Source organism: Solanum verrucosum, unplaced genomic scaffold, assembly GCF_900185275.1.
Source record: "Solanum verrucosum unplaced genomic scaffold, falcon-dt-bn FXZP01000149.1, whole genome shotgun sequence".
Classification (NCBI taxonomy): Eukaryota; Viridiplantae; Streptophyta; class Magnoliopsida; order Solanales; family Solanaceae; genus Solanum; species Solanum verrucosum.
The window spans coordinates 1,058,975-1,086,391 of NW_026020295.1; the positions used below are offsets into that span (position 1 = coordinate 1,058,975).

Here is a 27,417-nt window from a genome sequence, read left to right on the forward strand (position 1 = left end):
TCATCATCGTCGTCTTCCTTCCGTTTCTTCTTCTATGTTTCATTATTTCTATTTTTATTACTACAAATCCTTCTTATTTTTTGTCTTCAAAGCAACAAGTTAAATGAGAAGGTAGAAGCAAGAATTTTGCGTTGGACTCCGATGTGATAGAATTAATATCCTTAGATTGCTTAAGAGACTTTCGACAACTGAAGAAAGAAAATTCACTTTTAAAGCTCTTCAAACTAAATAAAAAGGAGCTTAGTTACAAGTCTTTAGAAAATGTACGTAGCTTTTGGGACATTTCCTTAAAAAGAAGATTGTAATAACATGTAAGGAACATGTGTAAGATAATATAGTATTAGATATGAACTATTTAGCCTCTAACAACAAAGAAACTTACGTGTGGAGACAAGATTGATCATACCAATAAGAACAAACAACTCTTTCTTATGCATGCAAGTATTTTTTATAACAAAAAAAAGAAACTATGTGCAATTGGTTGCTAAGAAAGCTTAGCAAAAAAGTTGAACTTATAAAATTTATGAAGAATCACGATCAATTAATTTTTTTTTCTTTTATTGATGGTAAAACTAATATTTAATTGTTTCATATATACTTGGCATGATACCTAAATTAGAACCTAAAACTAGTTGCTAGTGGAAATGACACAACAAAGAGCTGAACAAACTGATAATCAACAGAATATGCCGAGCAAATTTACATAATCAAAGAGAATTTATTCTATCAATTCACTTAAAAGATAATTATATGTAACAAAAAAGTGAATATGCCGAGCAAAGTTGAATTACTCATACCTGAATATCGAAAAAGTGAAGTCCAGACCGCACAGGGGTAGACAGAGCCGAGACAGAACTACAACTATAAACAGCTGTTACCAGAACTTTTTGTAGGGACGGAAAAGAACAACTAAAAGATTCTTACTCTAAGCAAATTCACCCTGAACTTGCACGAAGTGTACCTTCAGTCAAAATCAATCTGAAATTACTTTGAACCAACTCATACTATGTAACTTGGTAGGTATAGGATCCTATGTAACTACAACACTTTTGGAGGGGAACTACACTTTTGAGGTAGTATACCTGTGGATAAATATAGACCAACTTTTACTTTTATCAAAAAAAAAAACCCAGCCCTAATACAAGCTGAGCGGTAAGCTTCTATTGGTCTAGCTTAACTAGCAACCCAGTAGATTAATAATCAAGGTATTCTTTTGGCAAAAGAGAAGACGTCAGAACCTCAGTTATGGAATGCTTGCTGATTGACCTTTTGTACAATTAGTTCTGTTTAACATAATTTTATAGTAGATGCAACAGAACTCAAGCTTTCAAGTAAAGGCCTGTTCAAGTTTAACATGCCACTAGAATCCTGCCAGTAAGTCCCTTTTGCATCCTGTAAAGTCCTTAGTTCCCCTTGCTTGTACTTATATGATTTCAAATTAAGGAGAAGCAGAATTTTGTTTTTTAATAATGTTAAGTCTCCAAATGTTAGCTGAAACAAGCAAAACCACATATGTAGGATGTGTGCTACACAATTATGGTCTAAAGGTTTAATTTTTTACACTGACAATATGATTATCAAGCTATTTAAAAACAAACGACAAATAGCAATCTAGTATAAGCGTAGATTTGTACCCTGCAAGGAGGGTTAGCGACCTGGTGCAGCCAGTTAATAAGAATTAGGTTGAATTGATAATGCAACAACTCTTTAAAGTACATGTGTATCCATCAACTACTGGATCACCCTGATCTTTGTTCCATTAGTCAGTATCACAGTCTGCCCACTATGTTCACAAGTCGAATCTTAGCTCAAGCCTACCCCTGCACCTCTTTTCCCCTAAACAGGAGGCACCTGCCCCAGAAATGCATGCCTCATAAGTCATATCACAGTCTGCCCACACCTCTTTTTTTCTCTATAGGAGGCAAAACTACATGCCTTATACCACAGTCTGCCCACTATGCTCGCAAGTGGAATCTTAGCTTAAGCCTATCTTTGCACCCCCTTTTTTTTCTGTATACTGCACCCACACCAGAGAAACTACATGCCACGTATCACAGTCTTCCCATTCTGCTGGAAAGTAATATCTAGCTCGAGCCTACCTATACATACCCTTTTTCCTCGATAGAAAGCACCCGTCCTAGAAAAACTACACCCCTTGCCTCATCTTTTTTTCTCTATAGAAGGCCCCCAGCCCACAAAAACTACACGCCTCGCTGCACACCCAGAGTACAACAACAACAACATACCCATTGTAATCTCACAAATGGAGTCTAGGAGGGTGATGTGTATGCAGACCTTAGCCCTACCATGTGAAGGTAGAGAGGTTGTTTCCGAAAGACCCTCAGCTCAACTAAAGCATATCAAACATACCAAAGCAACAGCAAATAAGCCATTTCAAAAAAAAAATGGAAGAGCTTTATCAACAACTAGCACTACAATAACTGAAACCAAGAGAACAAGAAGTAATAATAAAATCCAGGAATAAGATACACATACATCGGAGTAATTATAATAATAATAATAACCCACTACAAAAACAACACTCTACTACCTATTAACCTTGTACTCTAACATCACTCCCAGTATATATATAACTTAAATCCAATAATTATGCCGAATTTCCAATACCAATCACACACAATTTTGATAGAGTAAAAAGAACAAAACCCAACTCAGGATTTAGCGTAAATTGATGTAAAAACAGATAAAACAATACAGAAACCAAAGATAAAAAATACTCTTAACAGTACCCTAAACAACAAAACCAAAGAAGAATGAGCAAATACTGACAATTTTGAGGCGAAATTTATCGAAATCGCCATCGTCCTTGAGCTCACATATCACATCTTCAGCCCTTATCCTTTTCCCATTTGTTCCATCACCATTCTCCATTGTTAATTTTCGATGTATATATGGATTTTGGTAGGGAATTTGTAGAAACAGTAAACCTTATACAAATTGGAAAAGGGGGAAAATTGATTTTGAAACTACTTCTTTCTACTAAATGTGTTGGACAAAGGACTAAAAAGGCCAAATGGTGTTAATTCGAGCTCGGACACGGTCGGACCATTAGGATCTATTGCATCAATATATAATGTTGTGATTTAAAAAATTAGGATTTTTGTTGGTCTGTTTAGTAAAATTAAGTTTATAATTTTATTTTATTTTTATATTTACTTATTCGACTAATTAGAATAACCTATTAAAACCATTATTCACGTCATTTTTTTTTATTATTTTGAACTATCCGCAATTAAGTTCACCTCTTAGTTAGTTCCATCTTTGGGGGTTAGGGAGACTTGATTCAAATCGTAATTCACCTTGAACTACTAAGCCCCATTCTTAGGAGTTCGGAACCAAAATAAGCCACAAAAACATAAAAGTGACCAAAATAAGCCACTACTTTTGTAAGTAACTAAAATAGGCTTAGTGGAAGAAAACATTCCACTTTATCTGATATTGTAAACGTTTTCCGTTAGTCTCATAACGTGTATGTTTTAATATATAACGGAACTATTTCCTACACTTTATAAAATGGAACTGTTTCTTACACTTTATAAAGTGTAAGTTTTTCTTACACTTTGTAAAGTGGAACTTTTTCTTCCACTTTATAAAAAGTTACTTTACCTTTTCACTTTCTTCTTCTCCCCTTTCACTTTCATGGCTTCCAAACTTCACTTTGAAGATTAACATAACAGTTGATGGTCCCAATCCGACAATTGAAGCAGCCCTACACTAAAAAATCAAAATCTTGAAAGATTGGAGTAGCACAATCCGACCCTACAAATTATATAAATTAGGTATTTTTTTTCATCTCATACTTTCATTACTTTAAAATGATGCCTTATACAGTATGCATTCAATTTCTAATTATTGAGTTAGAAAAAAGTCTTTAATTCGAAATAAACAAAATGAATTACATTGTTGGATTGGTATTGCAAACAAGAGAACATGTCATTAGCGAGAGACTAAATCCCTAGCTAACTTACAAAATTAGCTAACATCATTTTTGCTAGGAAAATGACCGTAGCAACCTTTTGTAGCTAATACACTCTTAGCTAAAATTTTGCTAGGAAAAACGTTGTTAGCCTAGCTAATTTAGCTAGAATATTTTTTCTAAGAAACATATTCAAGCAAATAATAGCTAGGATTATTCCCTAGGTAACTTCATAGCAAACAACTCTCTTTTGCTTGGATATTTTTTAAGCTAACTAGATAGGTGGCGCCCGTGCCAGCACGGGCCCAACAGTAATAGTTGACGTAGTGGTTATAGATACATAAAATGTATGTGAAGGAGCAAAGATGAAATATAAAGAAAATGTGTACGAATAAGAGGATCCAGTAGGCAAATGTCACGTATGCCATCTTTGTGTGTCTCTTTCTGTGTATCTCTTTGTGTAGATAATAGCCCTTCGTGTTTAATGAAAAGGAAAAGAGAGCTTGACACCTCAATCATATTTAGGATTATCAGGATTATGGCTTGCACTTATTATAAAAGCTACCATTTTCATGCGGATTTTAACTTTGAAATATCTCATAAGAGCAATAAATCTATTTAAAGAAAAAGTATATGCAGTGTCTCATAATCCCAAATTGACAATTCTTCCATCCATATCCACATTAGCATTGAAATTGTCAAGCATAGTAGGAATATAATCCTTGGGAAGAATGCCCAAATAGATCACTGCTACTACTACAATAACATAATCAATATAATCCCACAAGTGAGGTCCGGAGAAAAAGTAGTTGGGGAAAAAAGAAAAAGCATGTGAGAACTCTTATCTTCTTAAAATGTAACAATAACTACGACAAAATAAAACAATAATCAAAGTACAACAAATGTCAAATAATGACAGAATCAAAAAAGAAGAAATTACAAAGTAGTTGAAATAACACTAAACTACGTAACTAACCTTTTAACCTAATTCGAGTTCTCCATAACCTGTTATCTAAGTTCATATGCTCGGTCAGCTAAAACTACGACACGTATCTAACCTGTGAAAAGCCAAAAATAATATCAGCTATTGAATCAGAAAGTACGAAATGGAAGCGAAAGGAAAGACGAAAAACACATTAAGATTCTCTTAGGATTACATGATTTAGATTCTAGCAAATGCAATTGTCATGATACCACTAACTATCAGGTAACAAGGGAAACAACGTAATCGCAACACCATTTGTGTGATATATAGGAGAGCATAGGTGAAACGCAAAGCTGCTATAAGCATTGCACTGATATAATACTTTTTAAAGACATAAAACACCAAATCTATTTTTAAAAATAAAAATAAAAATCTAACTTGTTATAGATGAACCACTTGACCATCGATTGAACTACTTATGTATAATTACTATAAAAAATGAACAAATAAAAGGCGGAGCCAGGATTAGAAATTTTTGACATCAAATCAGTGATCACAGTTTAGAGTCCTTAATATTGGTCTCAATAGGATGTCAAAATTTGACATTAGAACGAACTTTACTTCTGCCGCTTGAAGGGGCTAGAACACCCTCTCGGCTTCTGTATCACAAAGATACCAAGCCTGTTGAAGAATGGCAAATGAAAAGTAAAATTATTGAGTGTCATCTTATTAGATAAACCAATTTGTTGTAAGCAGAAATAATAATTCAAAAGTCAGAGAACCTTTTCAATGGTATAATAGTTATACAACTTCTCAGAGTACCGAGAGTCTGAACAATTAGTCAAATTGAGATACATCAAAATAAAAAATCAATGAGGATGTAAGCAGCAGTACAATGTTATGCTATTTTACAAGTGATACATGTTTGGAGTACGAGTAGAGCAGAAATAAGAACTTATAACTTGAAATCTAATGTAAGTAATCTGTCTATGAGATAGTGGATATGTAAATAAAACACAAGCTGCAAGATGGTATCAATAGTGTAATTTTCATGGATCTTATGTTCTGCAGAATCTGTTTTCATCTAATACGATGGCAATATCATTTGTCTTGTATTAGCAAGTAATTGGCTTATCACTTCGTTTGAGTAAGATGTTAGTCTGTAACCACCATATACAATCTCTAATTGCAAAATTAATAGAATTTTTCTTACAAAATATAATGGAGCGTGTTGTGAATCCTGGACCGATTGATCGTACACTTCTTCTCTCTCAGCATGAGCATAAATCAGAATTGTTATGGAAAGGTGAGATATCATTTACTAGCCTTATGAGGACGGTGCGCATGAATGATGCCTGAAATTTATTTCGTTTGCATCGACCTCATGGACGTGTTGAGGAGATCTTACGTAGGTCAGGACTGTATGATGTAGTTTGTGTGGGCAGGATGCAGTATGACCGTGCCCTTGTTACAACTATGGTTGAACGTTGGAGGCTAGAGACTCATTGCTTCCACTTACGTTTTGGTGAGGTCACGATTACATTACAGGATGTGCAGGTCTTGTTTGGTTTGCGCATCGATGGTGATGATGTGTACATGCAGGATGCTACACGGAGGATTCGTCCATGGCGTACTTTATTAGAGACACTCACAGAATGCGCCATAGCACCTGCTGATATGGATGGTGCGAGCCGGGTGAGGATACATAACATTACCGGCTACTTGCGAGATTAGTTACAAGTAGATCCGATAGGAGATGCTACTCCAGTGGAGCGGGTTGAGAAAATTTGTAGACTTTACATGCTTGTTATATTGGGGGGCATCTTATTTCCGAACACGTCGGGGAACCTTATTAGCTTACAATACTTGGCGTTCCTAGATCCCATCCACGACGTAGGTAAGTATAGTTGGGGCAGTGCAGTGTTGGCCTACTTGTACCGTGCACTTTGTCGGGCATCTATCGGTAATGTGGTTGACATTTGCGGATTTATTCCTCTCTTTCAGGTAACTTTACTAAAGTTTTAAAATACATTCAAATACAAAGAATCTTTTAACATTATACTGTACAAGAATATTTTTTCTATATTCAATTTTTTAAAATATTTAAATTAGATACAAATAATTTCTAAAAATTATTTAAAATAGATATATGTAATTGTTAATTTGTTTTTGTTAATAATGATAGTTTAATTATTTTGTTTGTCACATTAAGGTTTGGTGTTGGGAGAGGATCTTGCATGTACAACCATCAGCTCCTCTGCCGCATGATGGTGATGTATTACTTCCATATGCTAGGCGATAGACGCGTGGAATTGATAGGGATACTGAGTCACATCATGTTCTTATCCCGATTAGAGATCAGCTAGACCACATGACGAAGGATCAGGTACATCAAATAATTTTTGTAACTCTTTACTAGTTTTTTTAAAAATATATATATAATCTACATATAAAAGTAAATTATTTAAAAGTAAATCAATAATAATTTTATTTATATACTAAGCGGTTAACGTTGATTTTATCTAATTGTTATCTTTTAAAAAAAGTTTCGATGGACACTGTATAATGAGATTTTACATACACCGCTTCATTGTTGTACGATCAATGAGCCTTTGTGGATGGCATGCGTGCCTATGTTTTGCCTAGAGATTGTTGAGGTGCACGCACCTGATAGAGTGATACGTCAGTTTGGTCGTCCCCAACATATACCTGCGATTCCTAGTTGGGGAACCAACCACCACGTTGAACATTTGCGAGTAAGTGTACTTGCGGGAACATCCATTTCATTATGTATACGGGTGATTTTATTTATGCTCACTTTTCGTAAATATTTTTTATTTGCTATCATAAGAAAAGGACTATCAGGCCAATATTTTTCACCGCCGAGTGGATTGAATTGTCCAGAGTAGGTTTTTTGTAGCTACACACGCTAAATTCTGGTGCCATATGCTCTCATGCTTGATACCCAATTTGGTCAAATCCCTTTATTGCATGAGAACACGGAATGTGGTATGATTGCCATTTACCACATTGACATTTTCCTTGTGATGCATTTACAATGTGCTTATTACCACCACTGCCATGATGCATATGTGTCTGCACCTCAAATATGTTTTCCCTTTGTTGGTGATAGTTGATAAGTGTGTGACGCTGTGACTTTTTTCGATTATCCTCAAAAATCTTGAATGGTTTAGGCATCCATTGTTGCTTTTGTTGTACTAGCTGATTGACAAATTTTGATCTTGTAACAAATCGGTTCACAATTTGATTGTAAGTGAGTCTTACCATTGCAGTAACTGGCAGGCCCCTAGCTGACTTAAGAAGACCATTGAATGACTCGGAACTGTTTGTTGTCAACATGCCCCATCTCCTACCTCCATCCCTGTGCATTGTCCATTTGTCAAGATCGTTCTTCATTAACCACACATACACTTCCGGGTTAATCTCCTTGATCATCTCCATTTTTTCCAAAAACTTTTTCTCCTGACAGTGATTTGCAGTTGCCCATAAAAGGTTGTTTAAAATTTTGAATTTTTTTTGAAAATTGGCCTTCAAATGTCTTAAACAAAAACGATGGAACCCAAATGGGGCCTGCCATGTCACACCCCGAGCTACCCCCAAGACGCGGACACGGGACCTAGGACCACAAGTGATCCCAAGCTAACTCTGCTGGCATGATCATGAGCATACTAAAGAAAATAAACTGAAACAGAAGCTAATTCATAAATAAATCTTAAAAGATGGGGCATACCCATATACTATAACTGAATATATCAAATCTGAGAGTTTAATACAAAAGAAATATCAAACTCAAATACTAAGCTGAATCTAACTATGTCTGAAATAAGCCTCTAAATTGACTAGAAATGTTGGGACATGCCTCAACTAGATCTAGCAAAACTGAAACTAAAGACTAAAAGCGATAAAGATAAACATGTCACTAGTCCTCGAAGAATGAGGACTCACCACTGATGCTGCTGAACTGAAGATCGAGAACCAATCTAAGCGTGATCTGGATACTGAGAACCTGAACCTACATCACGAGAAGATGTAGCGCACGTATGCGTCAGTACTTGAAAGGTACTGAGCATGTAGGATAGAGTAAAGCTGAAAGAAAATATAACTGAACAAAGCAATAAAGCAATGAAATCATCTGGACATGATATAGATACTGAAAATACTGAATACTGAGCTAACTGATGCAATGACCAAATTTATAACATGCTGAGACTGAATACTGACTGTACTGAAATATGGTCAATTCAATAGAGTCTGACTGAACTGAGGGGAGCTACTAATAACCGACATAAAACCACATGAGCTAAATGTGGAGTCTGATGTATACGCCCCATCGAGAGGACCCAATATACCCTGCCAGAGGTATAAAGGCATGCTGGCGTGATCACTAAACTAATGTTGCCCACAGAGGGGACTTACACCTACGTGGCTCGTAGTTCTAGGACTATATGGGTACGCTGAAACCCTAGTCCAACTCGATATTATGCTACTCCCAATGAATTAAGTAGTTAACTGGTTATGACTGAATTTCTGTAAATACTGGATAGCTCGAACTGAACATGCAAACTGAGAATGCAACAATTAATCTGATAATGATGCATTCATAAACTGAGGCATGTAAAATTGAATACTGAAATATCTTACCTAGCATGTGTAATTCAAGAACTAAAGAAATACATAGCTAGGGTTCTGAAATTCATGCGATAAACTGAGCAATAACATGATAATCTGATTTGGAACATTTAAATAACTAATTCATGATGATCTGTTCAAATTCTAGAAACCTTAGGTCTGTTCATAATTATGGAATCAAGAATCTGACTGAATTCTAGGGACCTAATGGGCGAAAGGAACCCACTAGTGAAATCCCACATACCTGGTGACGAATTCCACGGAGAAATCTTTTGATTTCGGGGCTGGAACTGAAGAAACCTCGCTGCGTTCTTGAACTAGGGTTCTTGACCTTTTTCTCCTCTCTTGCTTCTAATTTTCTAAGTTTGATTAATGATTTTGACTAAAGTAAGTTCTAGTTATGTTTCTAGGCTTAAACTGATTAAAACCTCATGATTTAGGGTCTAAATGACGTATCTTAGGGGTTAAACGAAATAAGAAAAGACCAAAAGACCCTTGAATTAACTGCTGTCGGAGTGACTGACGGACTGGACAGACGGTCCGTCAATCAATCGACGGTCCGTCGATTGGGTCCGTAGGTCGAGTCTGCCCGACAGGGCTTCAATAAAATGAGCATAACTTTTTACTCGGAGGTCGGAATTTAGAAAACTCGGTGGCGTTGGAAAGATAATTCAATTATCTATTTAACCATAAGTTATGGGACACATAATTCGTTTTTTGCTAAAAGTTATGACCATCTGAAGTTGACCCATCAAGAAATTTCAGCTAACTGGTTGTTGACCCTCATCTACGGTCAGACCTACGGACCGTGGATCGAATGATGGTCCGTGCTGGTCGACCATAGTTTGTGTCAGAGGCTGGGTAAGGTAAGTCTCGATCCACGGACACAGACCACGGACCGTGGTCTGATCTACGGACCGTGGTCTGATCTACGGACCGTGAGTCGAGACTTAGCCAATTTTTTCTGAGCTGGCTGGGGAGGGGTTGAAGTGGCGAACCACGGACCACCAGCACAGGCCGTGGTCTGACCTACGGTCCGTGGATGGTGACCGTAAGTTGCACCTGCAACTTCTCATAATCTGCATTTTTGTCTATTTTGAATACGGGATGTTACATGCCAATTGGGAGAATTATACACGGATGAGAGTATTCCGTGATGCCTATCTGAAATCAATGCCACACTTCTACGACCCTTGACAACGTGCAAGTGCAAATGATCCAAAAATTAACTCCATGCTCTCATTCGCAACTATTGCAAATGCCAAAGGTTATATTGAGCCGTTACCATCCGTTGCAATCACAATCAACGACTTGATATCATATTTTCCATAGACATGTGTTCCGTCGATCGATATAACAGGACGACAAAACACAAACCCATCAATGCATGGTTTAAAAGTCCAGAACACATAGTTGAATACATCTTCAATGACATCGACACGCCACTCTGTTTTTCATTCAACTATTGTTCCGGGATTAAAGTGTTTCAAAGCTTCCATGAACCTCGGCAACTCGGAAAAAGAACCCTCCCAAGTACCATAGACTTTTTCAAAAGCACACTTGTGACCAAGATATGCTTTTCTTCTGCTTATCGAAATGTCATATGCTTTAAGAACCGTTGTTTGACAGTCTTTGATGGGAAACCTGAAAAGTAAAAATAATATTCATTATCAAATAAAAAATGAATATTTTCTTATTAAAGAAAAATCATCTAAGGATAAAATAGTACCTTGGCATTTTTTCTATATCAACACGAATGACGTTAGCAATCATCTCAACATCCAAGTTGAAATGTCCATCGCGGCACGTACCCATATCACATGTATGTTCTTTAATGTATCTTCCAACTTTCCACATGTTAGTATGTTTATCATTAAAAGAAGTTAGCCTAAATCGACATCCTTGTTCTACACGCCTGCAAACAAGTCGCCATGATTTCTTTGTCGATTTAATAACAAAGTACTCCCTCGCTATCTTTAAATGTAGAAGCTTAACTGCTCTTTGCAACTGCTTCTTCGAATTGAACAACATGCCCTTTTCAATATAAATAGCACCATTCATGAAATCTTCCGATTCACCCCATGTACGTTGTGATGTATATTCATCATGTGTATCGCCAAAGATATCTGGACCATCTTGGAGATGATCCAGATAAGGAATTTCATGATTACAAAAAGGACTCATGGACATTGGTCTTGGCGACCGATTGGGCATTAAAAAATCATCATCACTAGATGATACCTCAAATGGAACATTATCTCTTGATTTCTCGGCATTAGGCAAATCATCACTATCACTAGCTGAAGGTGAGCCGTAATTTGGAAGGTCACGATCATCGATATTTACAGGATCAATGGGCTCATCTTGTGTGATATTTTCCCTATATATGTATAAAAGTATAAATATTTGTCTCATGCAATTAACTTACTTAAATAAAAAATCAAGTGTTGGACATACCGACAATCATCTGCATCAAAAGTAGGCGAGACATGAAAATTTGAGGATGTCCCGACATTTTCCGTCATTTGAAAGTGTGAGGACTGACCAAAATAATTATCTAGTCCATAACTTGAAGCAATATTCCTATCTTGCTGAGGTAAACCGCTACAAAATATATAATAATAATAAGAAGAATAATAAGAATAATAAATCATATAAATTAATAAATAATTGACAAAATCAACAAATAATAATCGAAATATAATTATTGAGCATTACCAGTCACTTTCATTGATAGTTTCGTTCAAATCAACATCATATCGACCGGTAAGAATATTTTGATAATGAGTCATGTTAGAAAAATCAGTAGATTGAGTTATCGGAAATCCATCAACGCTATTACGATTTTCTAATCGGGGATGGACATCGACCGATAAAGGAGAATGTTGTTGACTAGTCTTAGGCTCCTTCCTAACATAGCTTTCAAGTATTGTTAACTTGATTTGATCTATGAAGTCATTTGGAACCCTCAAAAAGTCGGTCAACGATTCGTCATTATAGATAATCCACTCTCCAAAATTTACTTGTCCTTGTGATAAAAATGAAGTAGGGTATTTTCCGACTATAATCAAATTATAATCAGTACTATTTATACCCATTATTTTATAAATTGATGAAAGAAATTTATGATAGCGGACATTAATTGAATATTTAGCATTGTGTTTGGGAGGACAATTATAATAAACGGTATTTCCGTCATGTATAATTTCGCCATCCCAATAAATCGAAACTCTAACTTTTGGTTTAGAAGAGATTTTTCTTTTGAGATTGAAATGAACAAATATAGAAGACTTTATGTTGTAGGTGCTATCAACTATGTTTGAACATCCTCCTTAAATAGAGATTGGAGGATTTTTCAGAATAAAAAAATAAAAATACATAGTGAAATAATTTTTTCCGTTTTTATGATATGTCAAATCAATATAATTGATTGTATGACACAAACACTGCAAAAAAAAAGATAAAGAGATGGGAAAAATATTCCTCTTTGTAAAGTGGAATTTTTTCTTCCACTTTATAAAGTGTAAGAAAAAGTTCCACTTTACAAAGTGTAAGAAAAACTTACACTTTATAAAGTGTAAGAAATAGTTCCATTTTATAAAGTGTAGGAAATAGTTCTGTTATATATTAAAATATATACGTTATGGGACTAACGGAAAACGTTTAGAATATTAGATGAAGTGGAAATTTTTCTTCCACTAAGCCTATTTTAGTTACTTCCTAAAGTTGTGGCTTATTTTGGTCACTTTTATGTTTTTGTGGCTTATTTAGGTTCCCATCTCCATTCTTAGTAAGCAACTCAAATTACTATTCATTTTGAATTGCTATCGATATCTGCTTTTGATGAGTTTTACATATTCGACTCAAAGCATTATTTGTGATGATAAGGATGTAGCTTTACTCTTAATTAATTTCATATTTAGTGGTTCAAGATACTTTATTAAAATAATTATCCACATTGAATTATTGGAGCTTTGTGGATCAACTCAAGATGAGCTACATTCTTAGTGCCTCAAGATATTTGAATAAAATCATTGTTCATACTTGACAAGCTTCACTCTCGATGAGTTTCATTTTTTCTAGAGGTGGGGGGTGAGTGGGGTGGATTGAGGGGCTCATAGACTCAACTCAAGATAAGTTTTGTCTTTGGGCAATCTAAACTCAAATAAACTTCATTCTTACTAGATACCTAATCTGCTCATCAGTACAAGTAGTTTTTTAATCCGCTTTAACAAAGATCAAAACAAACTAAAAAACACTTAATCTTTTTTACTTCTATTAAGAGTTAATTATATAATAATTTTGCATGCTTGTTATTCCAACTTCATAAATCGCCAAGCCACACTGACTTTTTGAGCCACTATGCGTTAAAGAATAAAAAATATGTAATTAAAGAAGAAATTATTTTGATACATAAAAAAATCAACTTTCATAATTATATAGGTATGATTTATCCCAATAAGGTATTTCATGTCATTACATAACTTTCAAGATAATCATAAAGAGATATTTTTCATATATACATTAGAAAAATTACAATAAATTTCCTTCAAAATACAACAAAACTCACGTTTATAATTATTTTTATTTTTTTATACTACTCCAAGAGTTTTTATAATTATACAACGACTTTTCAAAATAATCATGTTGCATCACAAACAAACGTGTATTGAAATATTACAAACTATTTTGATGTCCATCACGCTGTCTTTAAGGCGGACCACAACCCCAAGAGCAATTCATCAGTGCTACAACCTCTCAAAGACTATTCTTCCTCTGAATATACATACCTTTTTTTTTCATCCGGTGTTCAATATGTGCTTTAAATCCCAACTATTCCGGATACACATCACGTAGGGCCCCATTACGCAAGGGAAGTACTCCCTACCAAGAATTTTTCTATACCTAGGACACAAACCCAAATATACATACTTGATAGACCATTAAAATGATCTTGAAGAATAACAAGTAGCCTCATAGGGAAAAGAAGAAGAATTCCTCTCCATCCCAATAATCAAAAAGATATTATCCATTTCTATACAGTACTGACTTTATCAAGAATGAATATATGAGTATAGAGAGACTAGCTAATTTCCTGTACAAGTTTCCATTGACAGTATAAAATTTTCCATTCGAAAACAGGAAGGGGAGAAGGGTGACAAGAGGGTCATAAAATACAGTACAGATATACCAACATTATAGCAATATATTCTCCTAAGTTTTAAGTTTTACAAAAATAAAGGAACAATTTCGCAAGAGCCACCACTTCGCGACAACTGCAACAATACAATTATCAACCATATCAGCCTGCTCGCCAAGAAAACCAATGCCACCAATAGGGAGATTTAGTGACTTCTCCTTTACTTCGAACTGAAACCTGATTGCCTGCAAAGATAATTGATATAGGTCACTCAGCTGGTTCGTTGCATCCCAAGTGTGTTGGAAATGAGAAGTAAAAAAACTTACGAATCATCACAGTTTTCTTCACTGGCTAATGACCTCTGTGTACTCCGTTATGGTCCTGAAACCAAGATAAAGAGAGGTAACTTATTGCACAATGGAAACCTGATGTTTTGTTCAGAATCCTTTCTAGCAAAAGATACTTCATTAAAAATCTGTGTGCAAGTCATGGATATCCACACTAAGAAACACTCTGCAGATACATATGTCGAACAAGGGCACTTTCAAAAACTGAGTTTAAATACATTAATGAACCACTTCATCGTGCTAGAGAAAAGAAAAGGAAATGTCATCTACAAAACTAGATAGATATCATATTCATGGAATATGATTCACTTTCAAGATGCCTAGGTGGTGAAATGGTAGATACGCAAGACTCAAATCTCATGCTAAAGAGCAGAACAGAGACTGAAATTTCGAGGACCCTAACTACAGCACATGAATTTATCACAATACTTCACCCAGAGAACCAACCACACCCAGATCATCAACCACTAGATAGCATGGAGAAAAAAGAGGGATGGGAGTCGCCCCAAGTTTTTTATGAACAAGAAGTTCATCTGGAGCCAATGGTTTGGGCATCCGTGAGTTTCAAAACCCGGAGATGATGGACCCGCCCCTCTATCCTTCTCCACTTAAATACTAGACTTAGTTCACTTGGTGCAAGGTTCAAACTTGTGACTTAAGACACAAGTTCCTCAACTGAGCTAACCATCTCTTGCTTATAGCACTATGAGGAAATGCTAAATGCTACAAGCTTTTCTCCGAAAAGAAAGGAAATTAGAATAGATTTTCCAGAACAGAGATTAACTAAAACGATAAAGGTGAACTTTTTACAGTTCAAAATCCAACCCAACAGAGCATGGCTCTTGAGTTTATTCGAAAATACATGAATATATAACAAGAAAAATGTCAAAGAGTACTAACAGGGTGGGGCAATCTTTTGCTGCCTCTGCTATAAGCTTCAAGATACTCTTCATATGTCTGCAACAAGAGAAAGGAGTATGAACAACAAGTTTACAGTAATATGTTAATTATGGCAAACATGATTTGATGGTGGATCTAACAGCTACAACATGTGGTTCATGAAGTATTACACTTGTTAAAGAACATTCTTCAAACTAAATTCGGTAAGGACAGAGATTATGCAACCTGCTAAGTTCATAGCTAGGAACCAGGTGAATAAATTATGATGTATTAAAAACATAAGAACTACAGTGTCTTGAAAATATCAATATTGCAACAGTCTAAGAGACAATATGAGTCAGAAGGCCATAAATAGCAGCCATGCAAGAGAGGGGGAAAGAGAGAAGTTGCTGGTGTGTGTGTGTTACTTAATGGGGGGTAGGGGGCAAATGTAAAGAAGAAGAATGTCTACGAATTCCACCTAGCATTTCCTTGGACTAGCCCATTTGTCAAGGTGCATAGAGCACCAAAGAAGAAGAAAAACTTCACCAATAAAATAGGAATAACCTAATAACTTCTTATAACTGGTGGTGTCCGGCCAACTTGTGTGCACCTTGATTAATCTCACTAGGTACCTGCGGACTCCACCGGCGGCATAGGTACCGGGTAACTCTGTTGAGGTAGAAATCACCTAGTTTTTGCCTCTGTTGGGTTTTGAACTTGAGACATCATAGTTCTCAGCCCACTTCATTGGCCACTAGGTCACACACCCTTGGATGTGAATAACCTGATAACTTTCCACTCTACAATTGAAAACTATATGGGTGTATATATATACATATACAAGTTCCCAGTCTGTTCTCTATACCTGCAGGAATTATTACTCAATGAAAAAGGACTTACATTGACTTCTAAGACAACCAGGATTCATGTAAAGTTGGGAATTAAACTAATATCTTATAAACCATTTTGCTATGAAGTTTGATTTAAACTAATACAGTTAATGGTATCAAGGTTCAACAGATGTGCATTTGTTTAAGGAATTGTAAGTCCACACCTGTGAGTCCTATCATACAAACAGAAGATTTGAAAGTCTAACTACAGAAAGTGTCACGCCCCAAGCTACCCCCGAGACGCGGACACGGGACCTAGGACCACAAGTGATCCCAAGCTAACCCTGCTGGCATGATCATGAGCATACTAAAGATAATAAACTGATGCGGAAGCTAATTCATAAATAAATCTAAAAAGATGGGGAATACCCATATACTATAGCTGAATATATATCAAATCTGAGAGTTTAATACAAAAGAAATATCAAACTCAAATACTAAGCTGAATCTAACTATGTCTGAAATAAGCCTCTAAACTGACTAGAAATGTTGGGACATGCCCCAACTAGATCTAGAAAAAAACTGAAACTAAAGACTAAAAGCGATAAAGATAAACATGTCACTAGTCCTCGAAGAATGAGGACTCACCACTGATGCTGCTGAACTAAAGATCGAGAACCAATCTAAGCGTGATCTGGATACTGAGAACCTGAACCTACATCACGAGAAGATGTAGCGCACGTATGCGTCAGTACTTGAAAGGTACTGAGCATGCAGGATAGAGTAAAGCTAAAATAATGCATAACTGAACAAGGCATACTGAGCAATGATATAATCTGAACATGATATAGATACTGAAAATACTGAATACTAAGCTAACTGAATGCAATGACCAAATTTATAACATGCTGAGACTGAATACTGACTGTACTGAAATATGGTCAATGCAATAGAGTCTGACTGAACTGTGGGAGCTACTAATAACCGACATAAAACCACATGAGTTAAATGTGGAGTTCGATGTATACGCCCCATCGAGAGGACCCAATATACCCTGCCAGAGGTATAGAGGCATGCTGGCGTGATCACTAAACTGATGTTGCCCACAGAGGGGACTTACACCTACGTGGCTCGTAGTTCTAGGACTATATGGGTACGCTGAAACCCTAGTCCAACTCGGTATTATGCTACTCCCAATGAATTAAGTAGTTAACTGGTTATGACTGAATTTCTGTAAATACTGGATAGCTCGAACTGAACATGCAAACTGAGAATGCAATAATTAATCTGATAATGATGCATTCATAAACTGAGGCATGTAAAACTGAATACTGAAATATCTGACCTAGCATGTGTAATTCAAGAACTAAAGAAATACATAGCTAGGGTTCTGAAATTCATGCGATAAACTGAGCAATAACATGATAATCTAATTTGGAACATTTAAATAACTAATTCATGATGATCTGCTATAATTCTAGAAACCCTAGGTCTGTTCATAATCATGGAATCAAGAATCTGACTGAATTCTAGGGACCTAATGGGCGAAAGGAACCCACTAGTGAAATCCCACATACCTGGTGACGAATTCCACGGAGAAATCTTTCGATTTAGGGGCTGGAACTGAAGGAACCTTGCTGCGTTCTTGAACTAGGGTTCTTGACTTCTTTTCTCCTTTTAGCGTTCTAATTCTTCTAAGTTTGATTAATGATTTGACTTAGGTAAGTTCTAGTTATGTTTCTAGGTTTAAACTTATTAAAATCTCATGATTTAGGGTCTAAACGACGTATCTTAGGGGTTAAACGAAATAGGAAAAGACCAAAAGACCCTTAAATTAGCTGCTGTCGGAGTGACAGACGGTCCGTCAATCAATCGACGGTCCGTCGATTGGGTCCGTAGGTCGAGTCTGCCCGACAGGTCTTCACTAAAACGGGGATAACTTTTTACTCGGAGGTCGGAATTTAGCAAACTCGGTGGCGTTGGAAAGATAATTCAATTATCTATCTAACCATAGGTCATGGGACACATAATTCATTTTTTGCTAAAAGTTATGACCATCTGAAGTTGACCCATCAGAATTTTCAGCTAACTGGCTGCTAACCTTCGATCTACGGTCAGACCTACGGACCGTGGATCGAATGACGGTCCGTGCTGGTCAACCGTAGTTTGGGACTGAAGCTGGGCTTTTGGGGCATCGATTCACGGACACGAACTACGGTCCGTGACCTGACTTACGGACCGTAAGTCCGGCCGTGGGTCAACACTTAGCCAAATTTTCTGACTGAGTTCTGGGGAAGTTTTCTGTCACGAACCACGGACCTGCAGGACGGACCGTGAGTCCATCTACGGTCCGTGGATGGTGTCCGTGAGTGCCACCTGTAACACCAGAAATCTGAAATCTCTATTTTCGGATACGGGGTGTTACAGAAAGAATCAGATGACATACGGTCCAGTATCAAGAAATCTGGTGTAGACCTTGTAAGTTAAAAATTACTGAATTGGGCAATTTCTGGCATATGCCTTCAACAGTAGATAACCATTTTTGTACAAAATGCACACAAAGTACAGATTCATATGCATTCAAAGAAAAGAAGGATGCTAGATATCAAATAGTCAGAAACAAGAGATATAAGCGTTCTTGGCTGAAAATTGAAATCATCAGCAAACTTTGAGAGAGTACAAAAGAGTATTTCATCTTCTTGACAAATACAAGAACAATCCTTTTGACCTATGTGCATCAATAATTAAAAATTAAGGGTAAAACGAGAACTTCTAAATAAATAATGGTAAGACAGGAAACACAAACCATTTCAAGAATGTCATCTTCAGTCAAATTACGAGCAAGTGGACTCCTTTCTGCCGGCAATCCCCACATGTTAATTTGAGGACCCATGTAAGTATCTACATGAAGATTAGCAAGGCTTCTATTCCTCTGTGAATGCCTCGACTGTCTCGACTTTGATTCCCCTGATGCAATGGCTGACTCCTCAGCAGAAAATACACCATTTATTCTCTGAGGAGCTAGGTGAAGTCTACTAGCATCAATTTGATGTTGGTAGAGTAAAGAGGGATAAAACATGGTCCCATTAGGTATCAGAGATGCATTACAGTCTTGATATCCAAGAAGCAGTGAAGGCTCTACATATGGCCTTTTAGAAGAGAGATCATTCCTTGCAAAGATATCCCTGGATGAGCCAATAACAATTATAAAGAGAAAAATCATTTGGACCAATTTTTCCACAACTCTAGCACTAATTCAATTTTGAGAAAAGGCTGTATGTTTCCAAATAATGGAACGGGAACACACTATTCAAGTTTTCGAGGAAAGGGCTATACATTTTCAAATCAACATCCAAAGCATCCTGTCCATCAAGGAGCTCACATAAAGCTTCACCAATATCTGGAGGTAACTCCTGACAGCAATACATGTACCAGGGTCATAAAAGCCTCTTTACTAACAAGAGTACATTGAAAAAATAAGTGAATAGTACTAAGACAAGAATATAACCCATGCCTGACAATCTCTACTAATTTTGACTGGTTTGTATTGATTCCATGGATTCTTAAGGTGAAGAGTTCTTTGGAAAGGCAGATCATACAATCGCAGCCAATTCACTTCAAAGCTTCGACCCCAAGGATTACGACCACCATTTCCTTGACTCCAAACTTGGTCTCTTCTCAAACCGACTGAAGAAATCATTTGGGCGTACCCTTGGAAATACCCACTCATGTTGACACTGAATATTAGTATAACCTTGCTGGAATTCTGCCCGCAAAATAAACACAAACATTTGTTGTATTGTAAGAAATATATATATTACAGATGCTCATAATATTATAATACTCATGAGGATATAAAAGGAAAAACGACTTACATGAAATGCTTCATCCAAAATGGCCTCATTCATGGCTTGCGTAGCCCAAATCCCTCTGTTTACTGATAATTGGATATTTTCATGGTTCAAACTCTTGATTACAAAATATCTTATGCTATAGAGTTTACCCTTTTCAATTGCACTTGAAATTCCAATCGGCGGAGATGAAAGTGTGAGCTCCTCTGCTATAGAACGATTGGGACCCTCAATTACTCCGAGGCATGAACTACCTGAGAAAAGAGTTCATATTTGAAGTTGAATCATGTTGATGTACCAGTATATAGTAATTCATATACTTATCATTTAACCACTACATTCATGTCAAGGACAACGAAGCTACAAGATATCTCCTTTTTATTTTTTATTTCTGTGATCAGGTAGTGTGAAACTTCATAAAGGTTACAGTCAGGAGATGTTGAATTTAACAAGAAATTAGACAAAACGGAGTTAGCTCCTGAACACTGATCATCAAGGATGCTACACGATATCTATGAGGATTCACATATAAAACAGCCCAGAAAATAGTAACAAACTTACAGTAAAGAAAAATAAGAATTATTCACAACCAAAAATAATATAGCAAGCATAGTAATTAACTCGAACTGTTTGTGCATAGAATCAATCAATAAGTTCCAACAACTCAAAACATTTTTTAGAAGAAAATGAATGAGCATACAGCCTATTTCTGATAATTTACTACGTAATAATTGTGTAAGTCAAGTTAAACTGCATTTTATTGTTATGTTTTTGGTGTAATCAGGTATACTCCAATGCCATTGTATTGGTAATTGATGTTTTAGGCTCAATATAGACTGAAACAAGTAGAAAAGGAGACATTTGTATATAATGGTTTCAGTACAAACCCATGTACTGTTTTGTGATATAGTACAAAGTTAGCTATTTCAAAAGAAAAAAAATTACGAATCTAAGATTCAAAGTTCAATAAGCAAAATTTGGCAAGAAGTTGAATTGCAGTATTTTTCATGAATAAGAACGTAGAGGACAATCAATTCACGAGGTAATATGTTATAATTAACACATACACTCATGTAGCACTTACTAGTTACTATAATGACATAGAATGCACCAAAAGGAGTGGAAACTGAAAGTACTTCATGTAGTCATTCCCTGGAGTTGAGATAAAATAAGTGAACTTTTTGAGAACACAACAAGCCTGTTATTCCCAAAGTGGAGAGAGAGAGAGAGAGAGAGAGAGAGAGATGGAGAGAGAGGGAGAGGGAGAGGGAGAGAGAGAGAGAGAGAGAGAGAGAGTGGATTACGTATAGTCATTCCCAAGCTACTTGTCAAACAATATTAAAATCCTATAAGACAACAGGTTGAAAGTTTTATCAAAAAATTCCAAACTTTATATACACCACAGGTTCATTATGAAGCCATGAAATTGGATTCCAATTCTTAAGAAGTAAAGTACTCCATAAATTTGTAGGTTCAACTTTCTCAACAATCGCATTTCTTTTTTATATAATATTGTAAACAAATTAATGCCAAGCCAGATTGTACTTTTTTTTTTGACAAGGGCCACGCCAGATTGTACATACTCAATAAGCTATGCGAGTAACTGAAGCTCCTTGTATCGTCACTAATTTATTTATAAAGTAAGGTAATTTTATTAATGGGGGCAACCTTATCAAGTAACTGGAAGTCCAGATTATGTCCTTATGAAGAAGTTAAGGCATCTCAAGAGGGACATTATGTGGAATAAAGAACTATTACACTAATTAGAGACCAGGGCAAAAATCTTGATGGAATGTTAGAACAGGATGCTGACAACAGAGTTTTAACACAAAAAGAAAAGGAAAAAACCATAGCGTTTATTCTCATCAATAAGTAACATTTATCGTTCGATTTACCCTTTGTTTCTCCAACAAATTGTGTTGAAATGATGAAGTTATGCAGTATTATTGCTCCATGAACTTCAAAGCATTTCCAACCAAAAGATACTTGAAGTGTCACATTCATTAGACGGGAATAAAAGTTGTGCATCTAAACCATCTCTGCATTTTATGCATACAAATTCATGGAGGGTGTGAAACTTCTACACAACCTCGAAGACAGCCATGACTGTTCATACAAATGAACAACACAACAACAACAACAACAACAACCCAGTGAAATCCCACTAGGTGGGGTCTGGGGAGGGTAAATAGTACGCAGACCTTGCCACTACCTCGTGGAGGTAGAGAGGCTGTTTCCAAGAGACCCTCAGCTCAAGAACATCAAATCTAAGTGACAGGAGAGATATATGCAAACATAACAGCCAATACAAAAGATAGCGTATAATCAACAAATGAGACAATAACAAGAAAGATATAGAAGGAGTGAAACACAGTAAACAGCATAAGGCTAGGACTGCTCCAAACGCTAACAACCCAAACCCTCGCAAGGGAAGACAACCCGCTAACCCTACTAACCTTCAACCTTAATACGCGACCTCCACTCCTTCCTATCTAGAGTCATGTCCTCGGTGATGTGAAGCATAGCCAAATCTTGTCTAATCACCTCTTCCCAATACTTCTTGGGCCTACCTCTACCCCTCCGCGTACCCTCTACCCCCATTACCTCGCACCTCCTCACTGGGGCGTCTGCACTCCGTCTCTTCACATGTCCAAACCATCTCAGTCTCGCTTCCCTCAGCTTGTCCACCACAGAGGCCACTCCCACCTTCTCCCGGATAACCTCATTCCTAATCTTGTCGCTCCTAGTGTGCCCACACATCCATCTCAACATCCTCATCTCCGCAACATGCATTTTATGAACATGTGCGTTCTTAACTGGCCAACACTCCGCTCCATACAACAAGGCCGGTCTAACTACCACTCTGTAGAACTTACCTTTAAGTTTCGGTGGAATTTTCTTATCACACAATACTCCAGAGGCAAGCCTCCATTTCATCCAAGCAGCCCCAACGCGATGTGTGACATCATCATCAATGTCGCCACTCCATACAAATGAACAACACGCAGAATTGAATTATGAAAAGATTTAGAGCCTATTCGGATTGGCTTATTTCAAGTGTTATTAAGCATTTTTGTAGTGTTTGGGTAAAATAAAAAAGTGTTTTTAAGTTTCTTAAGCCAAATAGGCAAAAAAAAAAAAAAAGCCAAAAGCCATAAGTTAGAATTCCTAACTTATGGATTTTGGCTTATAAATCAAAAGCTATAAGCCCAATCAAACAGGCTCTTAGTATCAGTTTTACAGCCTCAAGAAACCATGCAATTAACTAGAGCTCTTCATGGCATCACTAATTACTAACTAGTGGACCTCCTTTCTATCAAATTCAGCAAGCTCTTTCTAATTCTCAAGTGAAGCTCCAGTCAAAGTAGAAAAGACTGGACCTGTTTGGCCATCCCTAACACGTTAAAGAAAACTTATTGCTCATCAGTTGAATAGAAAAGCCAGCCAAAAGATACTTGAAGCATACAACTTTTGCACCAATATTAAATTGTGGGCCAGTGTAAATGACCACATCCTTGTCTTTGTCATGCAGACACATTATAGGAAACCTTGTAACAAATCTCAACAGTAGAAAGTACTCAAACAAAAAAAAAATTCAAAATAAGACAAAACCCACACAGATAACTGAATTATGAATAGATTTCGCATCAGCGTTACCTGGTCCATCGACATTCCTTTCATTTGTGCAATCGGTCACTATGGAATAAGCTATTGATGCATTTTCTCTTGCAGTATCTGACAGCATATCTGCTTACAACCTCCTGCCGAAAAAAAGGTAACAGAATGACAGTAAAATTAGGTTTAAGAGTACAAAACCTCAAAGAAGATAAAATAATATATATCAGAAGGTAAAATGAGGAATACTTCTGAAATTAACACCTCATTACAGTAAATATTCATATTAGGTTGAATATTAGGTCGACCAATCAGGCTGTATATGTTAGGTTGAGGAGAATAGAACATACGTGTTCTAAACACGATAACAACAAATAAAGAGACTGCAATGAGCAGGTTTGGCTCTCTGTCATACTGTGTGAACATCATCATTTAGTATATAGGGAAGCACAGAACTCCTTGGACAACTAGAAATATGGAACACTAGAAGAAAATTCTCAGATGAAATCATTTATAAATATCACAACAATATACCTAGTGTAATCCCACATGTGGGATCTGGGGAGGGTAGGATGTACACAGACCTTACCCTATCTTTGTAGGGTAGAGAGGTTGTTTCCATTAAACAATTAATCACAAATCAAATCCAAAACAAATACACATCATCAACCTTCAAAGAAAAGAGTTTGATTATCATATGGATGCTATTGTGGCAACTGGGAACATGGCATTCCAAAGAGGAGGAAACTGAAAAAACCTACAGAACTAATTCGTGCCAACTACTGGAACAAAAAGAAAATTGCAGAAAAAAAATTTTAGTACTTTGTTTTAGGTTTTCAGTGTCCATATCAAGTAGTCATTCCAAGATGAATCCTATTGCATATATAAGAAAGGTAGAAACCAACTTACAAGACAAAGGTCATTTAACACAATTTGAGGACCAGCATTCTACACTTATCCTCCTAATTATGCATTCTCACATAGCAACTATCGAGTTTTCTAAAGATATAAAAGAGTCTACCCTCATCCAAAATCCAAACCCTTTGCTTGTGTAAGGAATGACCAAATTCTTACTACGTGTGGCACCAGAGTTGTTCATGACTGACAGACTGAACTTCAGATTCATTCAGCTTTTAAATTAAAGTTTTTGATTTAAACTTTAGTCTACTTTTATCCATTTTCTTTCACTTACACCCTCATCATTTGGTTTAGCAGTTTGAGTTTTACGCACCTCTTGATTCATTGCAGAAGTGTAAGGGTAATGTCTGTCTTTCATGAACAACTTTTCTCCTTTTCGATTCTTAATTTGATATTTTCCCTTCTTCTTCTTAAGTTTCCCTTTTCATTTCTCATATATCTGCTCCTTTCAATCTTGCTATTTGCTAATTGCAACTGCTAAACTCTTAAACATCCAACAGTGTGTCAGAGTGATACTTAGAGTACATTCTTCAACATTTTAAAATAATGCTCACTATTTCGAGAGACTTCAACTAAAATAGACAGCTAAGACTATTCATCTTTCACTATGAAAAAAAAAAAAGGAAAAAACCCTCAAACAACAACAATATAACCAGTGTAGTCCCACAAAGTGGGGTTTGGGGAGGGTAGAGGGTACACAAACCCTTACCCCTACTTCATAGGTAGAGAGGTTGTTTTGAATAAACCCTCGGCTCAAGGAAAACAGTCCAAAGCACTCCCAAAAAGAAGTAACGGAAGTGCAAGAAACAACAAATAATAACAAAAACAATGATAGTAACAGAACAGACACTACAAAACAACAATACCATAATAGAAGTATAAGGAACAAAAGATAGTACCAGAAATCGAAGGACATGAAACTACAAGAATAATACTACAACTACTACTACGAACGGACAGCACACACTTCTACCTAGTACCTACTAACCTTCTACCCTAACTGTGTCCTCCACACCCTCCTGTCTAAGGTCATGTCCTCAGCAAGCTAAAACTACGCCATCTCCTATCTAATCACCTCTCTCTCTCTAATACTTATCGAGTCTACCTCTACCTCTCCTCAAATCCACATGATTAAACAATTCACTCTACAAATTCTATGTTATAAATAATTCATTTACAATTTCAACATAATAATAAAATGCTCACAGAATTCAATAAGAACTCCAACTGACCTCCGGGTCATTCACCCCCCAAAAACCCACATGATAAAACAATCCAATCTGCAAATTCTTTGCTTAAAAATGATTCATTTATAACTACCAAATTATAATAAAATGCTCACAGAATTCAATAAAATCCAACCAACTTTTACAACTATTCATTCATCTTTCTTTAAAGCAAAAAAAAAAGGAAATCCCACATGATAAAACCACTAAGTCAACAAAAATAACTATTTCTTTACAGCCAAAACAACTACGAATTACACTCTTCAACATTCATTCCTAACAAGTAAGCTACTGAATGACCAAAAATTATTCATTCATCATTCTTTCAGGAAAAAAGAAAAAAACCCAGAAACCCACATGATGAAAAAATTCAATCTGCAAATTATTTGCTTACAAATGATTCATTTACAACTTCAACATCGTAACAAAAAATGCTCACAGAATTCAACAAAATTCGACCAACAGTTCATTATTTCAAAAAGAAAGAAATCCCACATGATAAAACCACTCAATCAACAAAAAAAATATTCCTTTACAGCCAAAACAACTTCAGAATTACGCTCTTCAACATTCCTCCCGAACAAGTAAGAAACTGAATGACCAAAGAGTTGATCAATTTTTTCCATGTAAACTTTAGTTTCAGCGTTTTAAGAAGTAATTTTATTCCGCGAAACTGAAAATGGAGAGAATTTACCTGAAAAATCAGAGAAAAAACTCCGGTTGGAACGAGAGAGAGCGGAATAGCAAAGCAGTTCTCCAGACGGAGATAAAACTGTTCCCTAATTTTTCTGTCTCTAAGACCCAATTTGGCCCAAACAATTATACTTTATATTTGTTTTTGTTTAATTTAGAGGGAAATAAGAAAATATAATATGTTTAAAAATAATAATACCAATAATAAAAAACAATACTCCTATATTTTTTGGTTAACAAAATAAAAATGGTTGAAATAACAAAGATAGTGATCGGACATTATTTGGACAAGATTTACCTAATCTACTTTTCAAAATTAAAATCTTTATTTAAAAAGACATAATACTAATTATTCATTAAGGTAAGGAGATTTAATATTGGATCTCTCAAGTCTTAAGTAACT

The 27,417-nt window shown here is 36.1% G+C and overlaps 4 protein-coding genes across 14 annotated transcripts in view; all 4 read right to left on the bottom strand.

The window, feature by feature from the left end:
* The window catches only part of LOC125834723 (uncharacterized), a 62,785-nt gene that overhangs the window by 22,110 nt on the left and 13,258 nt on the right, over positions 1-27,417 (bottom strand). For 4 of the 5 annotated variants that reach the window (XR_007443374.1, XR_007443372.1, XR_007443373.1 and 1 more), the window contains exon 1: positions 2,992-3,010. The exons of the other annotated variant lie outside the window; for it this stretch is intronic. The gene's annotated coding sequence lies outside the window, so the exon portion shown is untranslated. Of the gene's footprint in view, positions 1-2,991; positions 3,011-27,417 lie in introns of those variants that run through there. 5 annotated transcript variants of the gene reach the window in all.
* LOC125834719 (uncharacterized) overlaps positions 1-27,417 on the bottom strand; it is a 53,871-nt gene that overhangs the window by 13,254 nt on the left and 13,200 nt on the right. Inside the window, exon 1 of one of the 5 annotated variants that reach the window (XM_049513864.1) lies at positions 26,328-26,346. The exons of 3 other annotated variants lie outside the window; for them this stretch is intronic. The gene's annotated coding sequence lies outside the window, so the exon portion shown is untranslated. Of the gene's footprint in view, positions 1-2,790; positions 3,014-26,327; positions 26,347-27,417 lie in introns of those variants that run through there. One more of the 5 variants, XM_049513862.1, reaches the window with a different exon arrangement.
* Positions 14,600-27,417, bottom strand: part of LOC125834717 (uncharacterized) — a 40,581-nt gene continuing 27,763 nt past the window's right edge. The window contains exons 7-9 of one of the 3 annotated variants that reach the window (XM_049513859.1): positions 15,900-15,956; positions 14,979-15,033; positions 14,600-14,897 (exon numbers count right to left, since the gene is read on the bottom strand). In XM_049513859.1, the coding sequence (XP_049369816.1) occupies positions 15,004-15,033; positions 15,900-15,956 (87 nt within the window). In that variant the 3' untranslated portion in view covers positions 14,600-14,897; positions 14,979-15,003. Of the gene's footprint in view, positions 14,898-14,978; positions 15,034-15,899; positions 15,957-19,385; positions 19,440-27,417 lie in introns of those variants that run through there. The other 2 variants (XM_049513857.1, XM_049513860.1) reach the window with 2 other exon arrangements.
* Positions 16,514-20,810, bottom strand: LOC125834732 (uncharacterized). The gene is made up of 5 exons (XM_049513879.1): positions 20,587-20,810; positions 20,226-20,477; positions 20,048-20,124; positions 19,518-19,896; positions 16,514-16,681 (listed from the first exon to the last, which is right to left on the bottom strand). The coding sequence occupies exons 1-5, from the start codon at positions 20,617-20,619 to the stop codon at positions 16,616-16,618; spliced, it is 807 nt and encodes a 268-aa protein (XP_049369836.1). The 5' UTR covers positions 20,620-20,810; the 3' UTR covers positions 16,514-16,615.

Excerpts from the sequence above, each read along its gene's own strand:
- LOC125834732 (XM_049513879.1), bottom strand. The coding sequence starts at position 20,619 with ATGAATGAGGCCATTTTGGATGAAGCATTTCAT. Across the intron at positions 20,478-20,586 it reads TTTTGGATGAAGCATTTCAT|AATTCCAGCAAGGTTATACT; the intron begins GTAAGTCGTTTT and ends TTTTGCGGGCAG. Across the intron at positions 19,897-20,047 it reads TTGGATGTTGATTTGAAAAT|GGATATCTTTGCAAGGAATG; the intron begins GTATAGCCCTTT and ends TGGCTCATCCAG.